The 18466-nt window shown below is 38.7% G+C and overlaps 1 protein-coding gene across 2 annotated transcripts in view; it reads right to left on the reverse strand.

Moving 5' to 3' along the window:
• STAU2 (staufen double-stranded RNA binding protein 2) overlaps positions 1 to 18466 on the reverse strand; it is a 118350-nt gene that overhangs the window by 91851 nt on the left and 8033 nt on the right. For both annotated transcript variants that reach the window (XM_010021258.1, XM_010021259.1), the window contains exons 3-6: positions 15066 to 15278; positions 11371 to 11508; positions 7783 to 7914; positions 1839 to 1899 (exon numbers count right to left, since the gene is read on the reverse strand). In XM_010021258.1, coding sequence (XP_010019560.1) covers positions 1839 to 1899; positions 7783 to 7914; positions 11371 to 11508; positions 15066 to 15278 — 544 coding nt within the window. The remainder of the gene's footprint in view (positions 1 to 1838; positions 1900 to 7782; positions 7915 to 11370; positions 11509 to 15065; positions 15279 to 18466) is intronic.

The raw sequence follows: 18466 nt of genomic DNA on the forward strand, positions 1-18466 counted from the left end.
GGATTGTTTTTTCTTGTTGGTGTAGTAGATGGTTGTGATGTCATCTATAAATATATTTGCTACAAGACACTGCAGGGATAGGAGAGAAAAGCTAGATATCTTATTCTGCTGTCCCAAACTGTAGTATGTTAACATTTAAAAACGTTAGGATTTGAAGATGTTTCAGAGGTCATGTCCTTAGAGATTTTGACAACACAAACACAAATCACCTAGAATGGGACTGACGGGGATTGACGGCAGAGCTGGAAGGAAGCAATTAATAAGAAGATCTTAGATCCTGTAGAAACCTTCTTTTCAGGGAAACACAATGGCATGTGCTGAATCCAAGAATACTTGAAATACTAGCAAACTTTTGTGCAAATTGAAGCAGAAATATTCCCCAGGTCTGACTGGAAGGTCTGCATATATACTGGAACAACACTGAACCCCCTTAAAATCTGCTTTTAGGATTATGTCCTTCACATACACAAAAAATGGAAGGCAGCTTATGTGTGTATCCATCTCTAGTATAATCCTTAGTTGTGGGAGATGATGTTTAGGACTCTTAAGAAGTTCAAAACTCAACATGGTTCACGAGAAGAATCCAGTGCTCATGCAAAAGTGAAGGAAGTACTATTAATATTATTTTTACCACTCTAAACAGCAAAAACCTAGTTACAAAGTCACAAAGGTGTGTCCTATTCATTACCTTTTGCAGTAAAACTGAATTTGGTCTTCACCAAGGTCTCTTGGACCTCTGTGTCTACAACATGGCTCAAGGAAGAGAGGAATTACCAGTAGTAGAACCTGATCAGGGTCAGGGATGTCTTGAGAAATTTTCAGCCTATACAAGTCCATTGGACCAAATGGGATATATCTTAGTGTGCTGAGCCAACAAGCTTATGTTACTGTGAGGCCACTCTCTGTTATCTTACAAAAGGTCATGGAGATCAGGAGAGGTCTTCAACACCTGGAGAAAGGCATCATCATCAAAAAAGGCACTTTGTCCCTGGGAAAATCATGCAGTAGTTCCTCTTAAAGTCACTGGTGGGCACACAGAGGGATAAAAAAAAAAGCCATTGGGAACAATGAGCATGAGTTTACCCAGGAAAGAAAACAGCCTCAACAACCTGATTATCTTTATGATAAAATGACTGGATTTATGAATGAAGAACAGTGGATGTCATTTACCTTGGCTTTAGCAAGGCTTTTGACATCGTGTCTCCCACATCACCTTTGTATCCAAGCAGTGATGTTAGCATCTAGATAGATGAATTACTAGATGATGAAAATCTGCTCAGATGATCAGACTTAGAGGACAGTGGTATGCTTTGGGGGACCTGACAGCAGCCTTCCAATACCTACACAAGAGGTTGCCAAAGAGATGGAGCCAGGCACATTACTGAGGTACGTAGCAGAAGAACAGGAGATGACAGTCATAAACAAACAGAAGATGTTATGATTTGGATAAAAGGAAAACAAATCAAAGTGAAGATAATTAAGCACTGGAACAGGCTGCCCAGGGAAGCAACGGAATCTCCGTCTTTGGAGAACTGGAAAAAAAGACATAAGCAATCTTGTCTGAACTCTGTACTGACCCCGCTTTGAGTGGGCAGTTTAGATGACCTCCAAAAATTCCTTACAACCTGGAGGATTTTAGGATTCAACAACTAAAAAAATCTCCTTATTCCTGCACTTATTTGTACCTACACTCACAGAGAGGACACTTAAGAGTTATTTCATCTAATTGCAATAAAACCCCTGAAATATTTACAAAAAGCATTTCAATTGTCTCAATCCAATTCCTACAGAGGCAAAGAGAAGTAAGCATAAATATAAATTTAGAAAGCAATGCTTACTGTTACTTGTTGGCTCAGGAAACCCAACATTCTGGCCGTTCCAACTCTTGTTTTCTCCAAGCTGAAACAGGTAGAAAAAAGACAAATAAGTAAAGAGCAAACTACTCCTTAAACAGAACATTCATGTTCATAAATTTAGTTGAAAGATTCTAAAAAGGATGACTTGGGATTGCCACATCTGCTCACAAAACTTTGTTAAGACATCTTAATTTTTGTCTAAAATAGGTTCTTTGAGAAATGTACCCTTCATGAATAAACATTAACAACTATTGCCTAACACTGAAACATAAATGTTTCCCCAAGGATTAGGCTCAACTCGGTATGTTACCAAATCAGACTTAAAATCAAATGTTTTAAGCAGCTCTCAACTGAAAACATACACATACAAGAGAGAAATTACATTCTAAAATAAGAAGATCCTAATATCTGCCTATGAAAGAATGCATAAACACTACAAAGTATTTTGGGTGTAATTTTAAAATATTTACTTGCTAGGAATATTTTCAGTTGCTGCAGTAGACACAAAAAAAGATTGCAATTTTCCATTATTTTAATACATAGACTTTTTTGAGGAACTTAATTGCCTTCTAATTATTTATATTATGTTTAACACCAGGTATTACTCTGACACAGAAAGGAAAGCAGTTAACACAGAAGTTAAAAATGGGGCCACTCCTGAAGTCTCCACAGTAATTAAGATGGCAGTGTTCTAGATTTTTGTGTAAATGTAGACAAAAAAAGTCCAAGCTTCCTCATGGACTATGGACAACATCAGCGCTATGAATGTGAAACAAATGACCCTTTTCAGACTTCACTGGGATTTTGTGTGCAGACAGAAAAACTCACAGCAAAGCAGTCTATGTGCCATGACAGTTGTAATCATTTGCTCTGAAAGACAGGGTTGATTGGAAAGAGAAAGAGATGTGAAGACAGGAAGGAGGATCAGATGGCTGAAATCTGCTTCTGCATCTCAACGGTTGCCTCAAGGACATTTAGATTACTATCATGTTGTAATGTAGACTACTAGATGATATGTTTTAACCGGGGAGGAGGGAAGAGCACACTATGCAAAGCAGCTATTCCAAGCTGTTCCCAGCCTTTCCTCATCATGTGCGCATTCATGTGCATCTCAATGTACTTAGAGCCTAAAAACATGCAAAAAAAATTGGATACTTAGAGGAAAGGGAGGACAGGTATTGGAGCTGGCTTCCAGACTGGTCACACACATCTAGGCACTTTATTTTAAATAGTTCATTTTCTTCGTATTATGAAGCAGATAACAGGAACATCGGAAAACATGGAAGACAGTTCTTCAAATGAATAAGCAATATGAAATGTATAAATATCACAGAATGGTTTGGATTGGAAGGGAACTTAAAGATTATGTAGCTCCAAGCGCCCTTCCATAAACAGGGACGCCATCCACTAGACCAGGTTGCTCAAAGACCCATCCAGCCTGGACCTGAACACTGCCAGGGACGGGCATCTGCAATTTCTCAGGGCAACCTGTTCCACTGCCTCACCACCATCACAGTGAAGAATTTCTTCATAATACCTAGCTCTCTCCTCTTTCAGTTTAAAGCTATTACCCCTTGTCCTATCCTTACACACCCTTGTAAAAAGTCCCTGTCCTTACAAGCTTTCTTGTAGGTCCTCTTTAGGTACTGCAAGGCTGCTCTAAGGTCTCTCTGGAGACTTCTCCAAGCTGAACAAGCCCAAATCTCTCAGCCTGTCTTCATAGGAGAGGTGCTCCAGCCCTCGGAGCATCTTTGTGGTCCTCCTCTGGACTCACTCCAGCAGGTCCATGCCTTTCTTATGTTGAGGACACCAGAACTGTACACAACACTCCGAGTGAGGTCTCACAAGAGCAGAGTAGAGGGGCAGGATCACCTCCTTTGACCTGCTGGTCACGCTTCTTTTGATGCAGCCCAGGATACGGTTGGCTTTCTGGGCTGCAAGCGCACACTGCCTGCTCATGTTGAGCTTCTCACTGACCGACACCCCCAAGTCCTTCTCCTCTGGGCTGCTCTGAATCCATTCTCTGCCCAGCCTGTGTTTGTGCTTCTGATTCCTCTGACGCACGTGCAGGACCTTGCACTTGGCCTTGTTGAACCTCATGAAGTTTGCCCACCTCTCAAGCGTGTCCAGGTCCCTCTGGATGGCATCCCTTCCCTCCAGCGTATCAACCGAGCCACACAGCTTGGTGTCATCAGCAAACTTGCAGAGGGTGCAGTTAATCCACTGTCCATGTCACTAACAAAGATGTTAAATGTCCCAATACCGACACCCGATGAATGCCACTTGTCACTGGTCTCCACTTGGAGATTTGAGCCATTAACTGCAATTTGAGTGGGACCATCCAGAAAATTCCTTATCCACCAAGCGGTCCAGCTGCCAAATCCATGTGTCTCCAGTTTTGAGACAAGGATGTCATGCAAGACAGTGTCAAATGCTTTGCACAAATCCAGGTAGATGATGTCAGTCACTCTTCTCTTATCCACCAATACTGTAACCCCTTTTTAGAGAGCCACCAAATTTGTCAGGCACCATTTGCCCTTAGTGAAGCCATGTTGGCTGTCACCAATCACCTCTTTTTTTCCCCCATCTGCCTTAGCACAGTTTCCAGGAGAATATGCTCCATGATCTTCCCAGGCACAGAGGTGAGACTGACTGGCCTGGAGTTCCCCACATCTTCCTTTTTTTACTTTTTAAAAAATGGAGGTTACATTTCCCCTTTTCCAGTCAGAAAAAAAAAAAGAGGTCAGGCTGCCCTGACTTCCCAAATATGATAGATAGTGGCTTGGCCGCTTCAACTGCCTGTTTTCTCAGGACCTGTAAATGCATTTCATCAGGTCCCATGGACTTGCGCACCTTCAGGTTTCTTAGATGATCTCAAACCTGATCTTCGCCTACTGCAGGCAGTTCTTCATTCTCCCAGTCCCACCTTTGCCTTCTGCAACTTGGGCAGTGTGGCTGGAGCACTTGCCAGTGAAGACCGAAGCAAAAAAGTTGTTGAGTATCTTGGCCTTCTCCATGTCTCTGGTAACCACAACTCCTGCTTCCTTCTGGAGGGGGCCCACATTTTCCCTAATCTTCCTTTTATCTTTGATGTACCTGCAGCAGCTTTCCTTGTTGCCGTTGACATCCCTGGCCAGATTTAATTCTTTAGCTTTCCTAACCTGATCCCTGGCTGCTGGGCCAATTTCTCTTCATTCTTCCCAGGCTACCTGTGCTTGCTTCCACCCTTTGCAGGCCTCCTTTTTATGCTGGAGTTTGTCCAGGAGCTCTTTACTCATCCACACAGGCCTCCTGGCATTTTTGCCTGACTTCCACTTCGTTGGGATGCATCACTCCTGAGCTTGTAGGAGGTATTCATTGAATATAAAGCACCTTTCTTGAGCCCCTCTTCAGAACTTTATCCCATGGTACTCTTCCAAGCAGATCCCTGAAGAGGCCAAAGTCTGCTCACCTGAAGTCCAGGGTAGTGAGCTTGCTGGGAGCCTTCCCACCGCCCTGATGATCTTGAACACCATTTCATGATCACTGCAGCCAAGGCTGCCCTTGAGCTTCACATTCCCCACCAGCTTCTCCTTGTTGGTGAGAACAAAGTCCAGCATGGCACCTCTTCTTTTTGGCTCCTCTGTTACTTGGAGAAGGAAGTTATCATCAATGCATTCCAGGAACCTCCAGGAATCTTGTTGTGTATCCAACAGGTATCAGGGTGGTTGAAGTCCCCCATGAGGACAAGGGCTTGTGAATGTGAGGCTCCCTCTATCTATATATGGAGTGCTTTATCTGTTTGTATTTACTGCTGTCTGTTACAACAGCCTGGTTTTTCTCATGAATCCATACTGTGCATCCACAACATGATAGGAAAATCTGCACAAACATGCTGCTACAATATGAGAAGTACATTTCCAACTCTCCTCATTCCTCTCTTTTTACTAACTTCAGTGTGATGGGGAATTTAGGAAGAATTCACTTAGTTATCCTTGCATTGCTGTCTCACATGAATGCAACCTATTCTGTTTTAACTCTGCCTAAGAGAATTAAAGTGACAAGAAGAAACGAAAAGATAGCAGCATGAAAAAGCAAAGACATTACAATCCTCCCTTTTCACACATTGAACCGAAGTTCTGATTGCTGCAAAAAGCCTCCCAGGGCACTTTCAAACTTCTCTCTCTCCTCAGGGCTTTGCACAACCATTACAGATTTCTTCCAGCAATCCGATTACCTCAGAAAAGAGCACAGCCTTTACATTTTACATTACCTGGATTACCTGTTTACCTGTGCTGCCATCAGCACCATGCATGGGTCTTGTAACACTCTTAGGTCTTCAGCAAAACAATTAATACAGGCATGTTTTATGCACTGAGGTTAAGGAAAAAACTCTGACTCTGGTTCTGCTTTTTTTTTTTCTTTTAAGGGAGAAGAAGGAAGGGGATGAAAGGATGCAGGGGGTGCAGGGGAAGGAGAAGTTGCCTTTTTTGAAAGCATCAAAAACAACACAAGTGAAAATTGTCCATTTAGATGCCAACCTGATACATCAGCTAATCTATGTTGGGGCCCATTCTGGACTCAAAGAGAGAAACAATCTTCTAAGAGTACATCTTTATTGTGCAACTTATATGGAAGGAATTTTGCAATGCTCAAATTGGTAGACATCTAAGGCTATTTTCTCTCCTTTCCAGCATAGTATCTGCAAATATGTTCAGTCTATTATATACAGAAGATAAAGCCAGATGTTCTAGATATTTTATGTCCTTAACCCCAACAAAGCTATAAAAATTTGTTCTATGATCTTGAATACTGCCGCCACATAAAATTTGAGTAGTTCACATTTTTTGGATACAGCATCATGTTTGCTCATTGTGTTCAGAATAATACTAGGCCATTTATGCTTTCCTATCAATTCCAAGACATCTATGTCTGCAAACATGTAATTAAACCTTTTTTTTAAAGACAATGCACTTGTAAGCAATAGTTTAATAAATGCAGGGAAACGAAGCAGCCACTCATTTTTTTTTAAGGATTTCAATATAACCACAAGTTTCCACTGCGTAAAGCTCTCCAAAGCGACTATGTTGTGGGCTGAATTTTTTCAGGCTTTATCTCTGAAAATTAGTGAGTAAAAATAGTTCAGCCGGTCTGAAATCCAAGAATGAAAACCTATGGTTTCCTACTAAGAAAATATAAAAAAAAAAAAAAGTTGATTTTTCTCTTCTGCTTTGTTTTTCAAAAAGCCCTTTGGTCCAACTGGCAATGTAGAAAACATTAAAACTGGTAGAAAGTATCTTCTTGAGCAGAAAGTCTCAGCATTCTGGTGAAAATGAATTATCATTTGACTCTGTCATAAGCCTTTTTTAAAATGGCTACGAATGCACAGTGTCTTCTCATTGGGAACACCATCCAGCTTCCAAGTACTCGGCTTAGATAATGGCATACTTGTTGAAGACTAAGTATAGTTAAGAACAGTGAAGAATGTAGTGATGGTGAGTGTGACTAGCATACATCAAGCAGCTCCTCTCAAAGAAGAGAGAAACAGAAGATGCAAGAGTAAGACATTGTCTACTATGGCTGCTTCATGTATGAAAATTACTAACATCATTCCTCTCAGTGCTCTCATGGATGTCCAAAATGGATTAAAAGCAAGAGGCACATTCATCCTGATTTGAAAGTAGAAATAGGCATACATATCACATGTACACTTCTGCATACAGACTATTTTATGGAACTATATTTCTGTTTGTAATTACCCTTCGAGTAGTACACTACTACGTGTAGCTTATAGAGCTGTAGCTAAACAGAGGCTGATCTCTGACAAGCAACCTCTTAAAATAGGAGGTGCACATGTTTAAGCTTCCATTCTTACTAAGTGATTAGCTGAGTCAGCTAAAAGTCAAGACAAGGGTAAAATGTGAGCATTGTAACAACTGATCCTCACCTTCTCTGGCTGGTCTTGAAGAGGAGTAGAGGCTTTGTAACCCAGCTGTAGCAACATTGCTTCTGCGGCATTTCTTTTAGCTATTTTCTTGTTTGGGCCTGTTCCAGTAGTAATATCATTGCCTACTTTTACCTTAAAAAGAAAACATTGATCATAATCATGACAAATGCAAGACTCCTTAATATTACCATGTAATGATCTTGCTGACCTACTGTCAGTCTCTTCTGCTGAAAATGCAATCTTGAAGAATAGTGCAAAAGGGCACTACAATACTGCTTCACACAGAGAAGCTGGTTGAGATTTTTCAGAAGGTCCCCAAACTCATACGCCAAAGAGCTACATTTTTATGTCTCTCAATGCACACACAGTTGTCTCTCTCCTCCACCAGCCCCTGTGTCAACCCCATTCTTCCACTGAACAACTCCCCCACTCTTAATGCAGGAAGGAAGCACTGTAGGATCTGTACTTCCTCTTTCTTGTAGAAGTGTTGCCTGTAGCAGCTCCCCCGCATCATCGGGACAGTATCCAGAACAACAGAGAGACAAACAATGACCTGGAGATTTAAATGAGAGTGGTTTCTAAAGAAAGATGAAAACCATGTTCATATTCCTCCCACTTTGTCGCACTGCAAGGAACATGGGGGCTGGGTCTGCTTTCTTCTGCACTTACACCTGACAAGCTTTTATCAAAATTGTCTTTGGAAAGAAGACTCCTCCTTGGACCTGTGGTCTGTACTGCACGAAGGGTTTTTGACAAACAAGATGCCTTTCATAAAACTAGGAGAAGTTAAAATCTTAAAATAAAGGCAAATTATAGACATTGGATATCCACAAAGAGTGAGGCTCTAGCTTATTCACAGAATCATAGAATGGTTTGGGTTGGAAGGGACCTTAATATAATCCAGTTCCAAACCCCTGCCACAGGCAGGGACACCTTCCACTAGATGAGGTTGCTACAAGCCCCATTCATCCTGGCCTTGAACACTGCCAGGGATGGGGCAGCCACAGCTTCTCTGGGCAACCTGTGCCAGTGCCTCACCACTCTCACAGTGAAGAACTTCTCCCTAATATCTAATTCCTTGCCTTTCAAATTCTTGAATCTGTATGTGTCTTGTTTGTGATATTAGCGCTGTCGTTGCTATTCACTTATGAAATATTCATAGCTCTTGGATAGGTATATTTCACTCTGTCCATTAAACCATTTTATTTACCAAATTTTCTCTTAAGACAGTGTATCACCTCAAAAAAAAAAGTGTGTTAAAAAAAGGAAACCAAAATAAAATAAAAATAACAAAATAGCCAAGGTAATCTGAATGAAAGAAACCTTAGAGTTTCTTAGGAGAACAAAGACCTAAGACAGTCTGGAAGGAATTTTAAAAATATTGTAAAAATAGGCATGCACTTGTTAAATAAATAATAGACATTATTTAGTAATTGGTGTTATACAATAATTATTCACTTTCTTCAAACTATCATGTATACATTTTCCTTATAGTTTTCATTTTTCTTTACTCAAATACTTATTAATTCTGAATACAAAGAAGAGGATGTAAATAATAGTGATCATGAGTATCCCTTCTAAGTATATATATAATTATACAAACAGCTTCAGCTACCTAAACCAGAGACATTAATAATCTCAAAATATAAACCTCATCTTCTATGCAGTTCCGAAATGACAATTAGAAAATAGCCTATGTGCTACAAGTTTATAGGCAATAAAATTGAGGGACTTTAATTGGACAAGACAAAATGATAATTTATAACATAGCTCACAATAAATCAATGTGCTGCTATTTCTCAGACCTGTAAAACTGGTTTAGCTATTATTATAACCTCTATCAAGGATTAAAGGTCTGACTACAAAGAGAAAGAGCTTTCTGAAATTAACTTTGGGAACAGAACACCAACTAATGTCATCAGAGGTTTTCTTCTGTTTATCTAGTAGTCAGGACAAGTAATTGGATCCATTTCATCACATCTAAACTTGCTCTTTGTGTGACAGATAAAAATGAACATATTATCTCTGGATATTTTACTTCCACATTCAATTAAATTAAATGAAAACATTGTTTAAGTAGTTTATACAAAGGCTTTTTATCCTGATAAGGTTCTTTGCATGTCATAATGAATTCACTGAGACTTCCTGAAGGTGGGAGAAACAGCAGTATGATTTCAGTGTGAAAATATTACAAAAGGGGAAAAAATGGAGCTAAAGCATCTAAAAGTATGTATAACAAAGCAACTGTTCTATGGAATTTCTTTGACTTCCATAGTCTTCTTAGATAGGGGAATCTTCTTCATATTCACTGCTTTTAAGATTCTCCTTTTATTCAAACCAAGGATTTTGCCATTATTGAGACTCCTCCAACAGCAAAACAAATCCCCAGCTCATCTTTCTAATACTGGACTGCGTTGCACAGTCATCTTCTGATGCCTCACACAACCATCTCCATCTGTGGACACTCCCACAGGAGCCTAAGCATGGAAAAAGGGATAGTCTGTGATATGATCACTCTTTTTGCAAGTACTTTCAGGTAGCATAAAAAGTTGGAAATCCAACTTTATATTCATAAATCAGTTTCTGCAACAAAAGGAACCCAGTATCTTATTTCACTTTGGAGAGAAACATAATAAAATCATCATGAAAGACCACTGAGGTCCAAGGAAATTAAGATTGCTGGTCTATCTTGATAGACATGAAGGACTTAAAGGTTTAAGTGAAAACATAACTAATTTTCTGGAGAAGGAGGTGCTGGAACATCATAAATTCTACTTGTGATCAGAAGTGACATTTTGGTGTGGTTTGTAGTCAACAAGTCAAAGTATGTTGAGGTATGCTGTTCTGTATTGTTCCAGCACAAAACTACCCCTGAGCGAAAATACAAGAGTAAAGAATTCTTTCCTGTTCCTAATCTTTCTCAACCTGCTCTTGTGCTATCTAACAAAATATCAAGACTGTACCAAATCTTTGTGCATGTTCTTCATTTAAAAATTAAAGAAACATTAATGATCTACTGTTTCTGTATTAGGTCCAGAGCCTTTAACTGGACAGGCTAGAACATGTGATGTAAGGCTGCTTTTGTGATATTTCAGATATGAACAAAGCCACAAAGAAACTGAAAATCTGAAAATATTTATAACACTTTTTAAAACTGAAATGCTTGGTAATATGGAGATATTCATACCCATTATTTCAGAATACTTGACTGTACTGCAATCCTCTGACCAGCAATAGCAAAACCCCATTTTTTTCCAAAGGACAAGCAAAAGTAAATAAATCCTGAACCATCAGAGATAAAGACAGGTAATAAAACCATCAGGTGAAATTAAAATAAGGAGTATAAAAAATGCAAAACCACTACAACAAAAGCATCTAAAAAGCACATAACCTAATTGCCATTTGTTTCACCAAGAGGAGTAAGCAAATTCAAACAGGCTTTCTGATACTGTATTTGTTATATAACTGACCATAAAGCAAAGAAAGAGGAAAACACAGAGGGATCCACTTCATATTATGCCACCATTTTGCTTGAGTTTGAACATAACACAGCAAGGGCATTATCTCTAATATGATGGCAGATGATACCTGCATAACAAACTCTCGACGGCGAGGCATTCCTCTCTCTGAAAGAAGAACATACTCTGGCTCCTTCTCCTTTTTGGCCTGTTGGATCTGAGCCAGACGACTGATGGGATTCATTCCTTGACCATATTCTGGTCCAGTCTAAAACAGATTTAAAAGAAAGAACCGTTATTTCAGCATATATCCATATGACTATTATGCTGCTTCAATAAGTTATTTACGAGGGTTACCTCTTCTTCAATACTGCCTTTGAGAGAATAAGAACTAAACTTTTTCCCATCTTCTGATCTGTTCTGAGACAGAAGGTAAGAATCCTCGAGCACAAAGCTATTGCAAAAATTATACGTCTATTGTCTGCCACTGTAGCAGGTAGTGTGGATACCCAGCATCTGTAAGCTAATACCCTCATGTATCTATGGAGGTCCTATAGGGATGGATGAAAATTAGCAGGTTCATCAGTCAATTGTATCTTATTGCTCTATTTCTACGACCTTTCCCCTTAACACCTTAAATTAAGTTGCTGCAGTGCTAGAGTATGCCATATGCTGAAGTGGGATTTACAACGGGACTTAAAAAGATTTGGCATTTAACAAGGAAGCTGCCTCTCTCACCCTTCCTGCCTTCCTTCTCAGCACTCTTGCCTTCCATCCTACAATGCAACTAAAGGTGTAGAAGGTTTGCTCTGTTTGTGTGTCATAGGAATTCACCCTCACAATACTGTTATGTAGTGAAGCTAGAGATGAGTAACTCCAATGGTTAGAAATGCTGCATATTGTGAGCCACCCACAAAGTATTTCAAATGCTTTACAGATGAATCCTCACAATAACATGTCAAAAAGTATGCTTGGTGGGGGAGTTAATCTGATGGGGGGAAAACAAAAGGACTGAGAGAATGATCTGTCCAAGATTTCACAGACAGGTGAAAAACTGCAGTCCTTACAAAACATCTAGTTCTGAAATCCTTTTAGTATGTTATTAATCACACAGCAAATGCTCTCTGAATGCAAATAGCTATGAAAATACGTCTGTAGTTCTTACAGAGAAGACATTCAGCTCCAAAAAAAAATTATCTGAAGTCATATTTAACTAATTTATATACCATAGCACAAAGAAGAAACTTGCAATGTAAAAGGTATTTGAAAGTAGAATTGGTTTTATGTTATTGAGCTATTTGTTCCGGAAGCCATTTGCAGGATAAGATCAGCATTCATGCTTGCTTGAGCTTCTCAAGTAAAAACAAACAAGTGGTCCAGAACCTAAAGAGATGATCAGCAACTGAAGGTAAAAACAGAGAGGGATATTATATTAAGAAAGCTGTGCAGCAAATCCTACATAGTGTAACTGCTGAAGTTGTTAAGAGAAGATATAGGTGAAAGAATTAAGACAATGTCATGCACAAGGGCAGCTGTGTGGGCAAGAAGCCAGGCAGAGACAAAATGCAGAGCAGGCTAAATAAAGTGCAGGCAATAAGATATAGCTTCATAAACATATATACACAAATAAAAATATGTTGCTGTTGTCACGTTTTTTGATGCTCAAAACATATGCAGGTTAATTTAAAAGAAATGGACATACTGAAAGGATTTCAGAAGTTCAGATATTCAAAAAATAAAAACCTTCTACATATCCAGGTTATTTTGACTATTAATATCTCTTTTACTATGGCAAACTTCGCATAATTCAATTTAAGATTGCAATGGTAAATTTTTACATTATTATATCCTTAGCATCCTTCTTGAGAAAATCCTTTCAAAATGAGACAGACAGAGCCAAGAGCCTTTTCAGATCTTGCAGCTTTAAAGCTGCATTAATGCAGACAGTTTTCCATTAAATAATTTTTTATGTTCATTTTTTCCTGGAAGTTTTTGAGAATTAGATCCCCAGAATTACAGTAGGAGACAGGTATCTAACTAACCAAGCTTGTTTTGCAAAATCACTCATTCGGTTTTGAAAGCAGAGGAAGATGATTAAGTAAGTCTTTGTGTTGATTTTCCCAACCCAGTTTTGCACTGTCCAAAGTATTTGTTTATTTTAAATGGCTTTTATGTTGGCTGCTCCTACACTCCTCTGCACTCCATGTACTGAGTATACAGATTACTAATGGTCATACTTCTAGTAAAGTAAGTACTGATTTACTCACTTTTACAAACTATCAATGTAACACTCAATGAGGACTGAGTTCAAGCCATGCTGGTATAATGCTGTCCATTATACCATGGACATGCAAGCCATGGACATAATATAATTCAGAAAAACTGAAGATTTTTTTTTTTTAAACTAGCAAGAGGCAATTACATAAAAAGAGATGAAATTTAGGTCCTGAAACTATATTCTGAAGTACAGGTTTTGGACATGAAGGTTTCCTAGTTTTTCTTGCAGTTCTAGTCTCAAGGCTCCTGATCTGCATAGTATGGGGAAAAAGTGACTCTAAAACAAGAGAGAAACTGAGTATCTCTCCACTGTTATTTATATTGACCTAAAATGAGTATGAAGGCTCATTAATGTGCCCTTACATATACCAAAATGCCTGTCCAACATGCCACACAATAGAAATCATGTACAAAGAGTTTAACTACCTCCTCACAAAATGCTACTTCATAAATTAAATGAAATAAATGTATCAGATTTCGGCCACTTCCAAAGCCTTGTCTTCTGCACTGAACAAATGACAAGTTAATCTGATTAGCTGTTCAGTACTGATATTAGGTAGTGACGATTCATAAACACATGGACACTATGTGGCTGCTTTCGTTAAATTGTTTGGAAGACTAATTACTTCAGATGACCCTTTGGTTTTGTATGAATTTAGGATGAGTAGACGAACAAGGGCTAGTCACCGCAGACTGACTGAATTGTAAAAGTAGCAATAGATCTACTGTCACCAAGAATAAAAGCACCATTTACGAAGCTTGAGCTCTCAAGAATCAAGAGATCTCTAAAGAAAGCCTCATCAGTGCAGCAAGAAGCATATTAATAGCCTCTGAGACAGGGCATGTTTTAATGGAGAGATGGTTCAAATTCTGCAAGTCATTCATGGGTTGGTCTCCCATTTTCAGCATTTTGTATCAGTATTGCAGAGCTAAAAACTGTTTCCAAACACATACTAACCTTAACACAGACACATGAAACAAAAAACGTATTGGCCTTTGCCACTTGGTAAGTGACACACTAGGCTGAGATGTCAACATACTCTTTCAAAATTTTCAAAAATTAAATTGAAGCTGAAGCCACAAAACTCCAAAATCCAGCTCCACAAGGGGAGGAAGCTGGAGTGTGCACCATTTCCCTGCATATCCACTATTTCACGTATCTTTTTCCCTCTTCAAACTGGGGAGGGAAGAAAGACCAGGAAGAGAACCACCACATATGGTTAGCAGGGCCTCCCAAAGGAGACAATGCTAAAACTTCACATGGCTGTACAGAACTGCTTGGAGGGTCTGATCCTCCACTAGACTTGAACCAAACCCCTGAAGACTTGAGTGATGTGAGCTCAGTTCTTAAGCTGAGCACTTTACAAGCTATTATGTGTGAGAATTTCACAGCATTCTCAGAATTTAAAAAAGCCCAAGCATATTGGCACAGGCAAACAAGTAACAATATTGACAGAAAACGAGAAGTAAGCCTTTATTGATTTTAAGTCTGAGTAACTCTTACCTTCTGAGCAAACATTCTTAATTCTGCCAAAAGTGGACACATACCTTCAATATTGTTTTTGGACGCTTTTTAAAGTAAAGTTTTGGCTTTTCAATCACAGGAAGAGGAGGAAGTTTCTTAAGTTCTTGTAGGACAGCTATTGCGGCACGTTTCTTTGAGAGTTTCTTACTGTTGCCTTCTCCTTCTGCAGTGAATTCTCCTACTGTAACTCGCGTAACAAAACTCTTCATGTGAGGAGGTCCACTTTCTTTAATCACCTTTTAAGTGAAAGTAACATTGAGTCAAATCACTCAACATGAATATAACTTCCTGTATCTCTACAATGTACTTACTACTAATGCAGTTTTCCTACTAATTGAACGCATTAGATGGGTTTCCATAAAATGTGGACAAATATTAATGACAGTACCACACCTGAGGGCAGAAAATTAAGGCTAATTAGATAAAGCATATCTAACGATCATGTTCAGTGTTTCCCAGAAAATACAGTAGATTTATATTTTCAACAAGATTTATACAATAATGCAATACGCAACAAGAGGGCATATTTAAACCAAGGGTGCTGGGTTTTTTCTTTGCAATATGTTTCATGTACTAAAGAAATTCAATTCATGAAGGTCCACTGGGCTTTGGCTATTTCTTTACACAAAACATGTTCAACACTAGATTTATATGGCTTCATTTCAACCCATTTGTAAATTTTTTCTCTTACCGATCAAACTTAGGATGCTCACACACAGTCCCAAGCTTCAGTCTTAAAGGTGTGTATTTTTATGCTGTCCTGGCTGCAGGCAGCATGTCTGCTCTCAACTCTTAGCTTGCCAGAGAACACACGTTTGTTGTGTACTTTCAAATGTACACAGCACCCTGTACATTTGAAAGGCTGCCACATTCTCACCTCCATGACTCTCAGCTGTCCCCTCCAACAGTACCAAAAGGAATTAACAAAAGAGCCACCATAACTCACACAAAAGCCATCATTTCTGAAATTATTAATTTATTCATTCCCTTCCAAACACGATGACACTGAGAAAACCTATTTGACGTACCTCTCCACTATTAAAGTCACAATTATTTGGAAAAAAATGAAGTTCTGAATGCTGAACCTTCCTTCAGCTCTTTCTCTGTCTTCATTTATACATACACACACATCTCCTTTTAGGAGGCTGTACTGTTAGGATGCACTCACCAACAAATCATAGCACTGCAAGTGCTAAGGTAACTGTCTCTTCATGTGTGTACCATATACTGGCCTGGAAAACATCTACCAGGAATTAGAGACCTCATTTGGGAAAAGGTTCAGTTATTTTTCTTGATGGGCGGAAGCAGCTACCTAATTTAATCTCTGTTACATGTAATGTGTGTAAGAAGACATTAGAGCATCTGACAGGCATCTCTGTATCCTCTTCAAAATCAACACAAATACATACGTTTTCAGTAGGCGCAATTACATCAAACCATTTGTTGAAGCATAATGCTTGAGTGCAAGGGAATTGAGGTAAAGGTGCTAGGGCCTTCTTGGTGTAATAACTGTATTTTTAACGGGCTGAAACCTTCAACTGTACTATTATTACAACATGTTTTGTATTAAAGTTCTTTTTATCAAGGTCATGTCCCTTGCACTATTTCGTTTTGCTATTACACTGTAATGAGGTCTCTTTAGGCTTGTATTTCTTTTTTAAGCTCTCTTTTGTGGCAACTTCACCCAGCAAATACAATTATCACAGCATATATCAATAAAAGACACAAAATGAAAATTAACAGACAACTTTGTCCGCATTTTCCCAGAATAAGACGACATCTGTGCCAGCATGGGATTTTGCTGTTGTAGTCCGGCAGTGTTCCCACTCTTAAGATTCCAGGTAATAATTTCAGAAGTGTTTTCAAGATTGCCTCGCTTGAAAGGTGCCCACTAGTGATTCACCACATGAAAAGGCAGCAGTGCTTTCGAGACCCAAGCTATGCCTCAGGAAGCTGCACTGCCTGTACCAGAGCTGCTCTCAGGCACAGCTGGGCTTCGTATCAGTGCTGAACACCTTCAGCGCACTGCAGCGTTTCCCTCTCTGTTTTAAAGGCATATCTAAATCCATCCCTGGACATTGCTCTCCAAGTATTAAACATGTTGGCCAGAAAACATGGCTAAATTAACCTTACTAAGGTCCTTAATATTTTTGTGGTCTTACTAATACCGTTATATAGGTGTTTCTACTTACATGCAATATAATGCATTAATAAAATATATAAGAATGTCTATAGTGATCAGATGAAAAAGGACAAAATAACATGCTTAACAAATATAATTGCTGAGTTCCTAAAATATAACATTTATATAAATTTTCTCATATTTGTATAAATGCACACAAATATACATGTATATGAAGAAGAATGTTAATACAAAACCGGATTATATTTTCATATACATGAAAATGTATTTCTTAACATAAAACTAATGTATTCTGGTGTGTTTTTCATCTTTTAATCTTTTTAGTATGTGACACGAGGTAAATAATTGCCTGGAAAACATTCAAAACTGTTTGTTAGTGTGTAAATGAAAAAAAATCTGTGTTGTCAATGGAACGAACCCCATAGGATTTAGATGGGATCTGAATCAATCTAACCATCCAAATTTGGTAATTTTGCAAAAATAATATTCACCTAACAGCATTTTTAGTTAACCCCAGGTTTTAGATCTTTTTACTCCACATGATTTCAAACAGTTGTTCTATAAGCCTTGGGACAGAATACACCAAAAAGAAAGTCAGTCTTTGCTGTCCAAGAACACTATATGCATTAGTACATTAAACTATTTCCTCAGTTGAAAGATACGACCCGTGGACCAAATCATGGCTAATTTAAAGCTGAGAATTTGATTAAGGGTGACAGTTCAATACACTTTTCTTTTTGTGTTCCACAGATTTAAAGAATAACTCCAGCAAGAGAAAACACATGGGGCCAAAACACATCTAAGGTCAAGTTACATCAAGAGTGAATTTGGCTCAGCTTAATGAATCATGCTGACAAATGAAAAACAGCAGTACAACTACAACGAAAGAGCAACGCTGGTTCAGCTATTAATGCGACTCCAGGTAGAAAATTCAACCAGATTATGACAAGATTAAATGGACATTAAAAAAAAAAATAACAATAATGAAGGCAACAAAAAGCAGGTCAACAAAAACATGTCACCTATATCCTGTGATTATTAAGAAGTTTTAAAATACCTATATATTAATATATTTCCATATGTTGTGCGGGCACTCCAGATTTTTCCAGTTACAAAAAGAAAGGAAAAATAAGTCTGGATGTTTTACTAAAACTGGAGTAAGGAAAGGTGACTGACCATCAAGCGAAACCTACATGAGAGCTATTCAGTATGCCCATCATCCAACCTAAACGCCTTAATCTCCAGGAGAGCAGGAGCCCAATGGGTGTGAAACTTCCTGCT

Source organism: Nestor notabilis, unplaced genomic scaffold (assembly GCF_000696875.1).
Source record: "Nestor notabilis isolate BGI_N333 unplaced genomic scaffold, ASM69687v1 scaffold3049, whole genome shotgun sequence".
Taxonomy (NCBI): Eukaryota; Metazoa; Chordata; class Aves; order Psittaciformes; family Psittacidae; genus Nestor; species Nestor notabilis.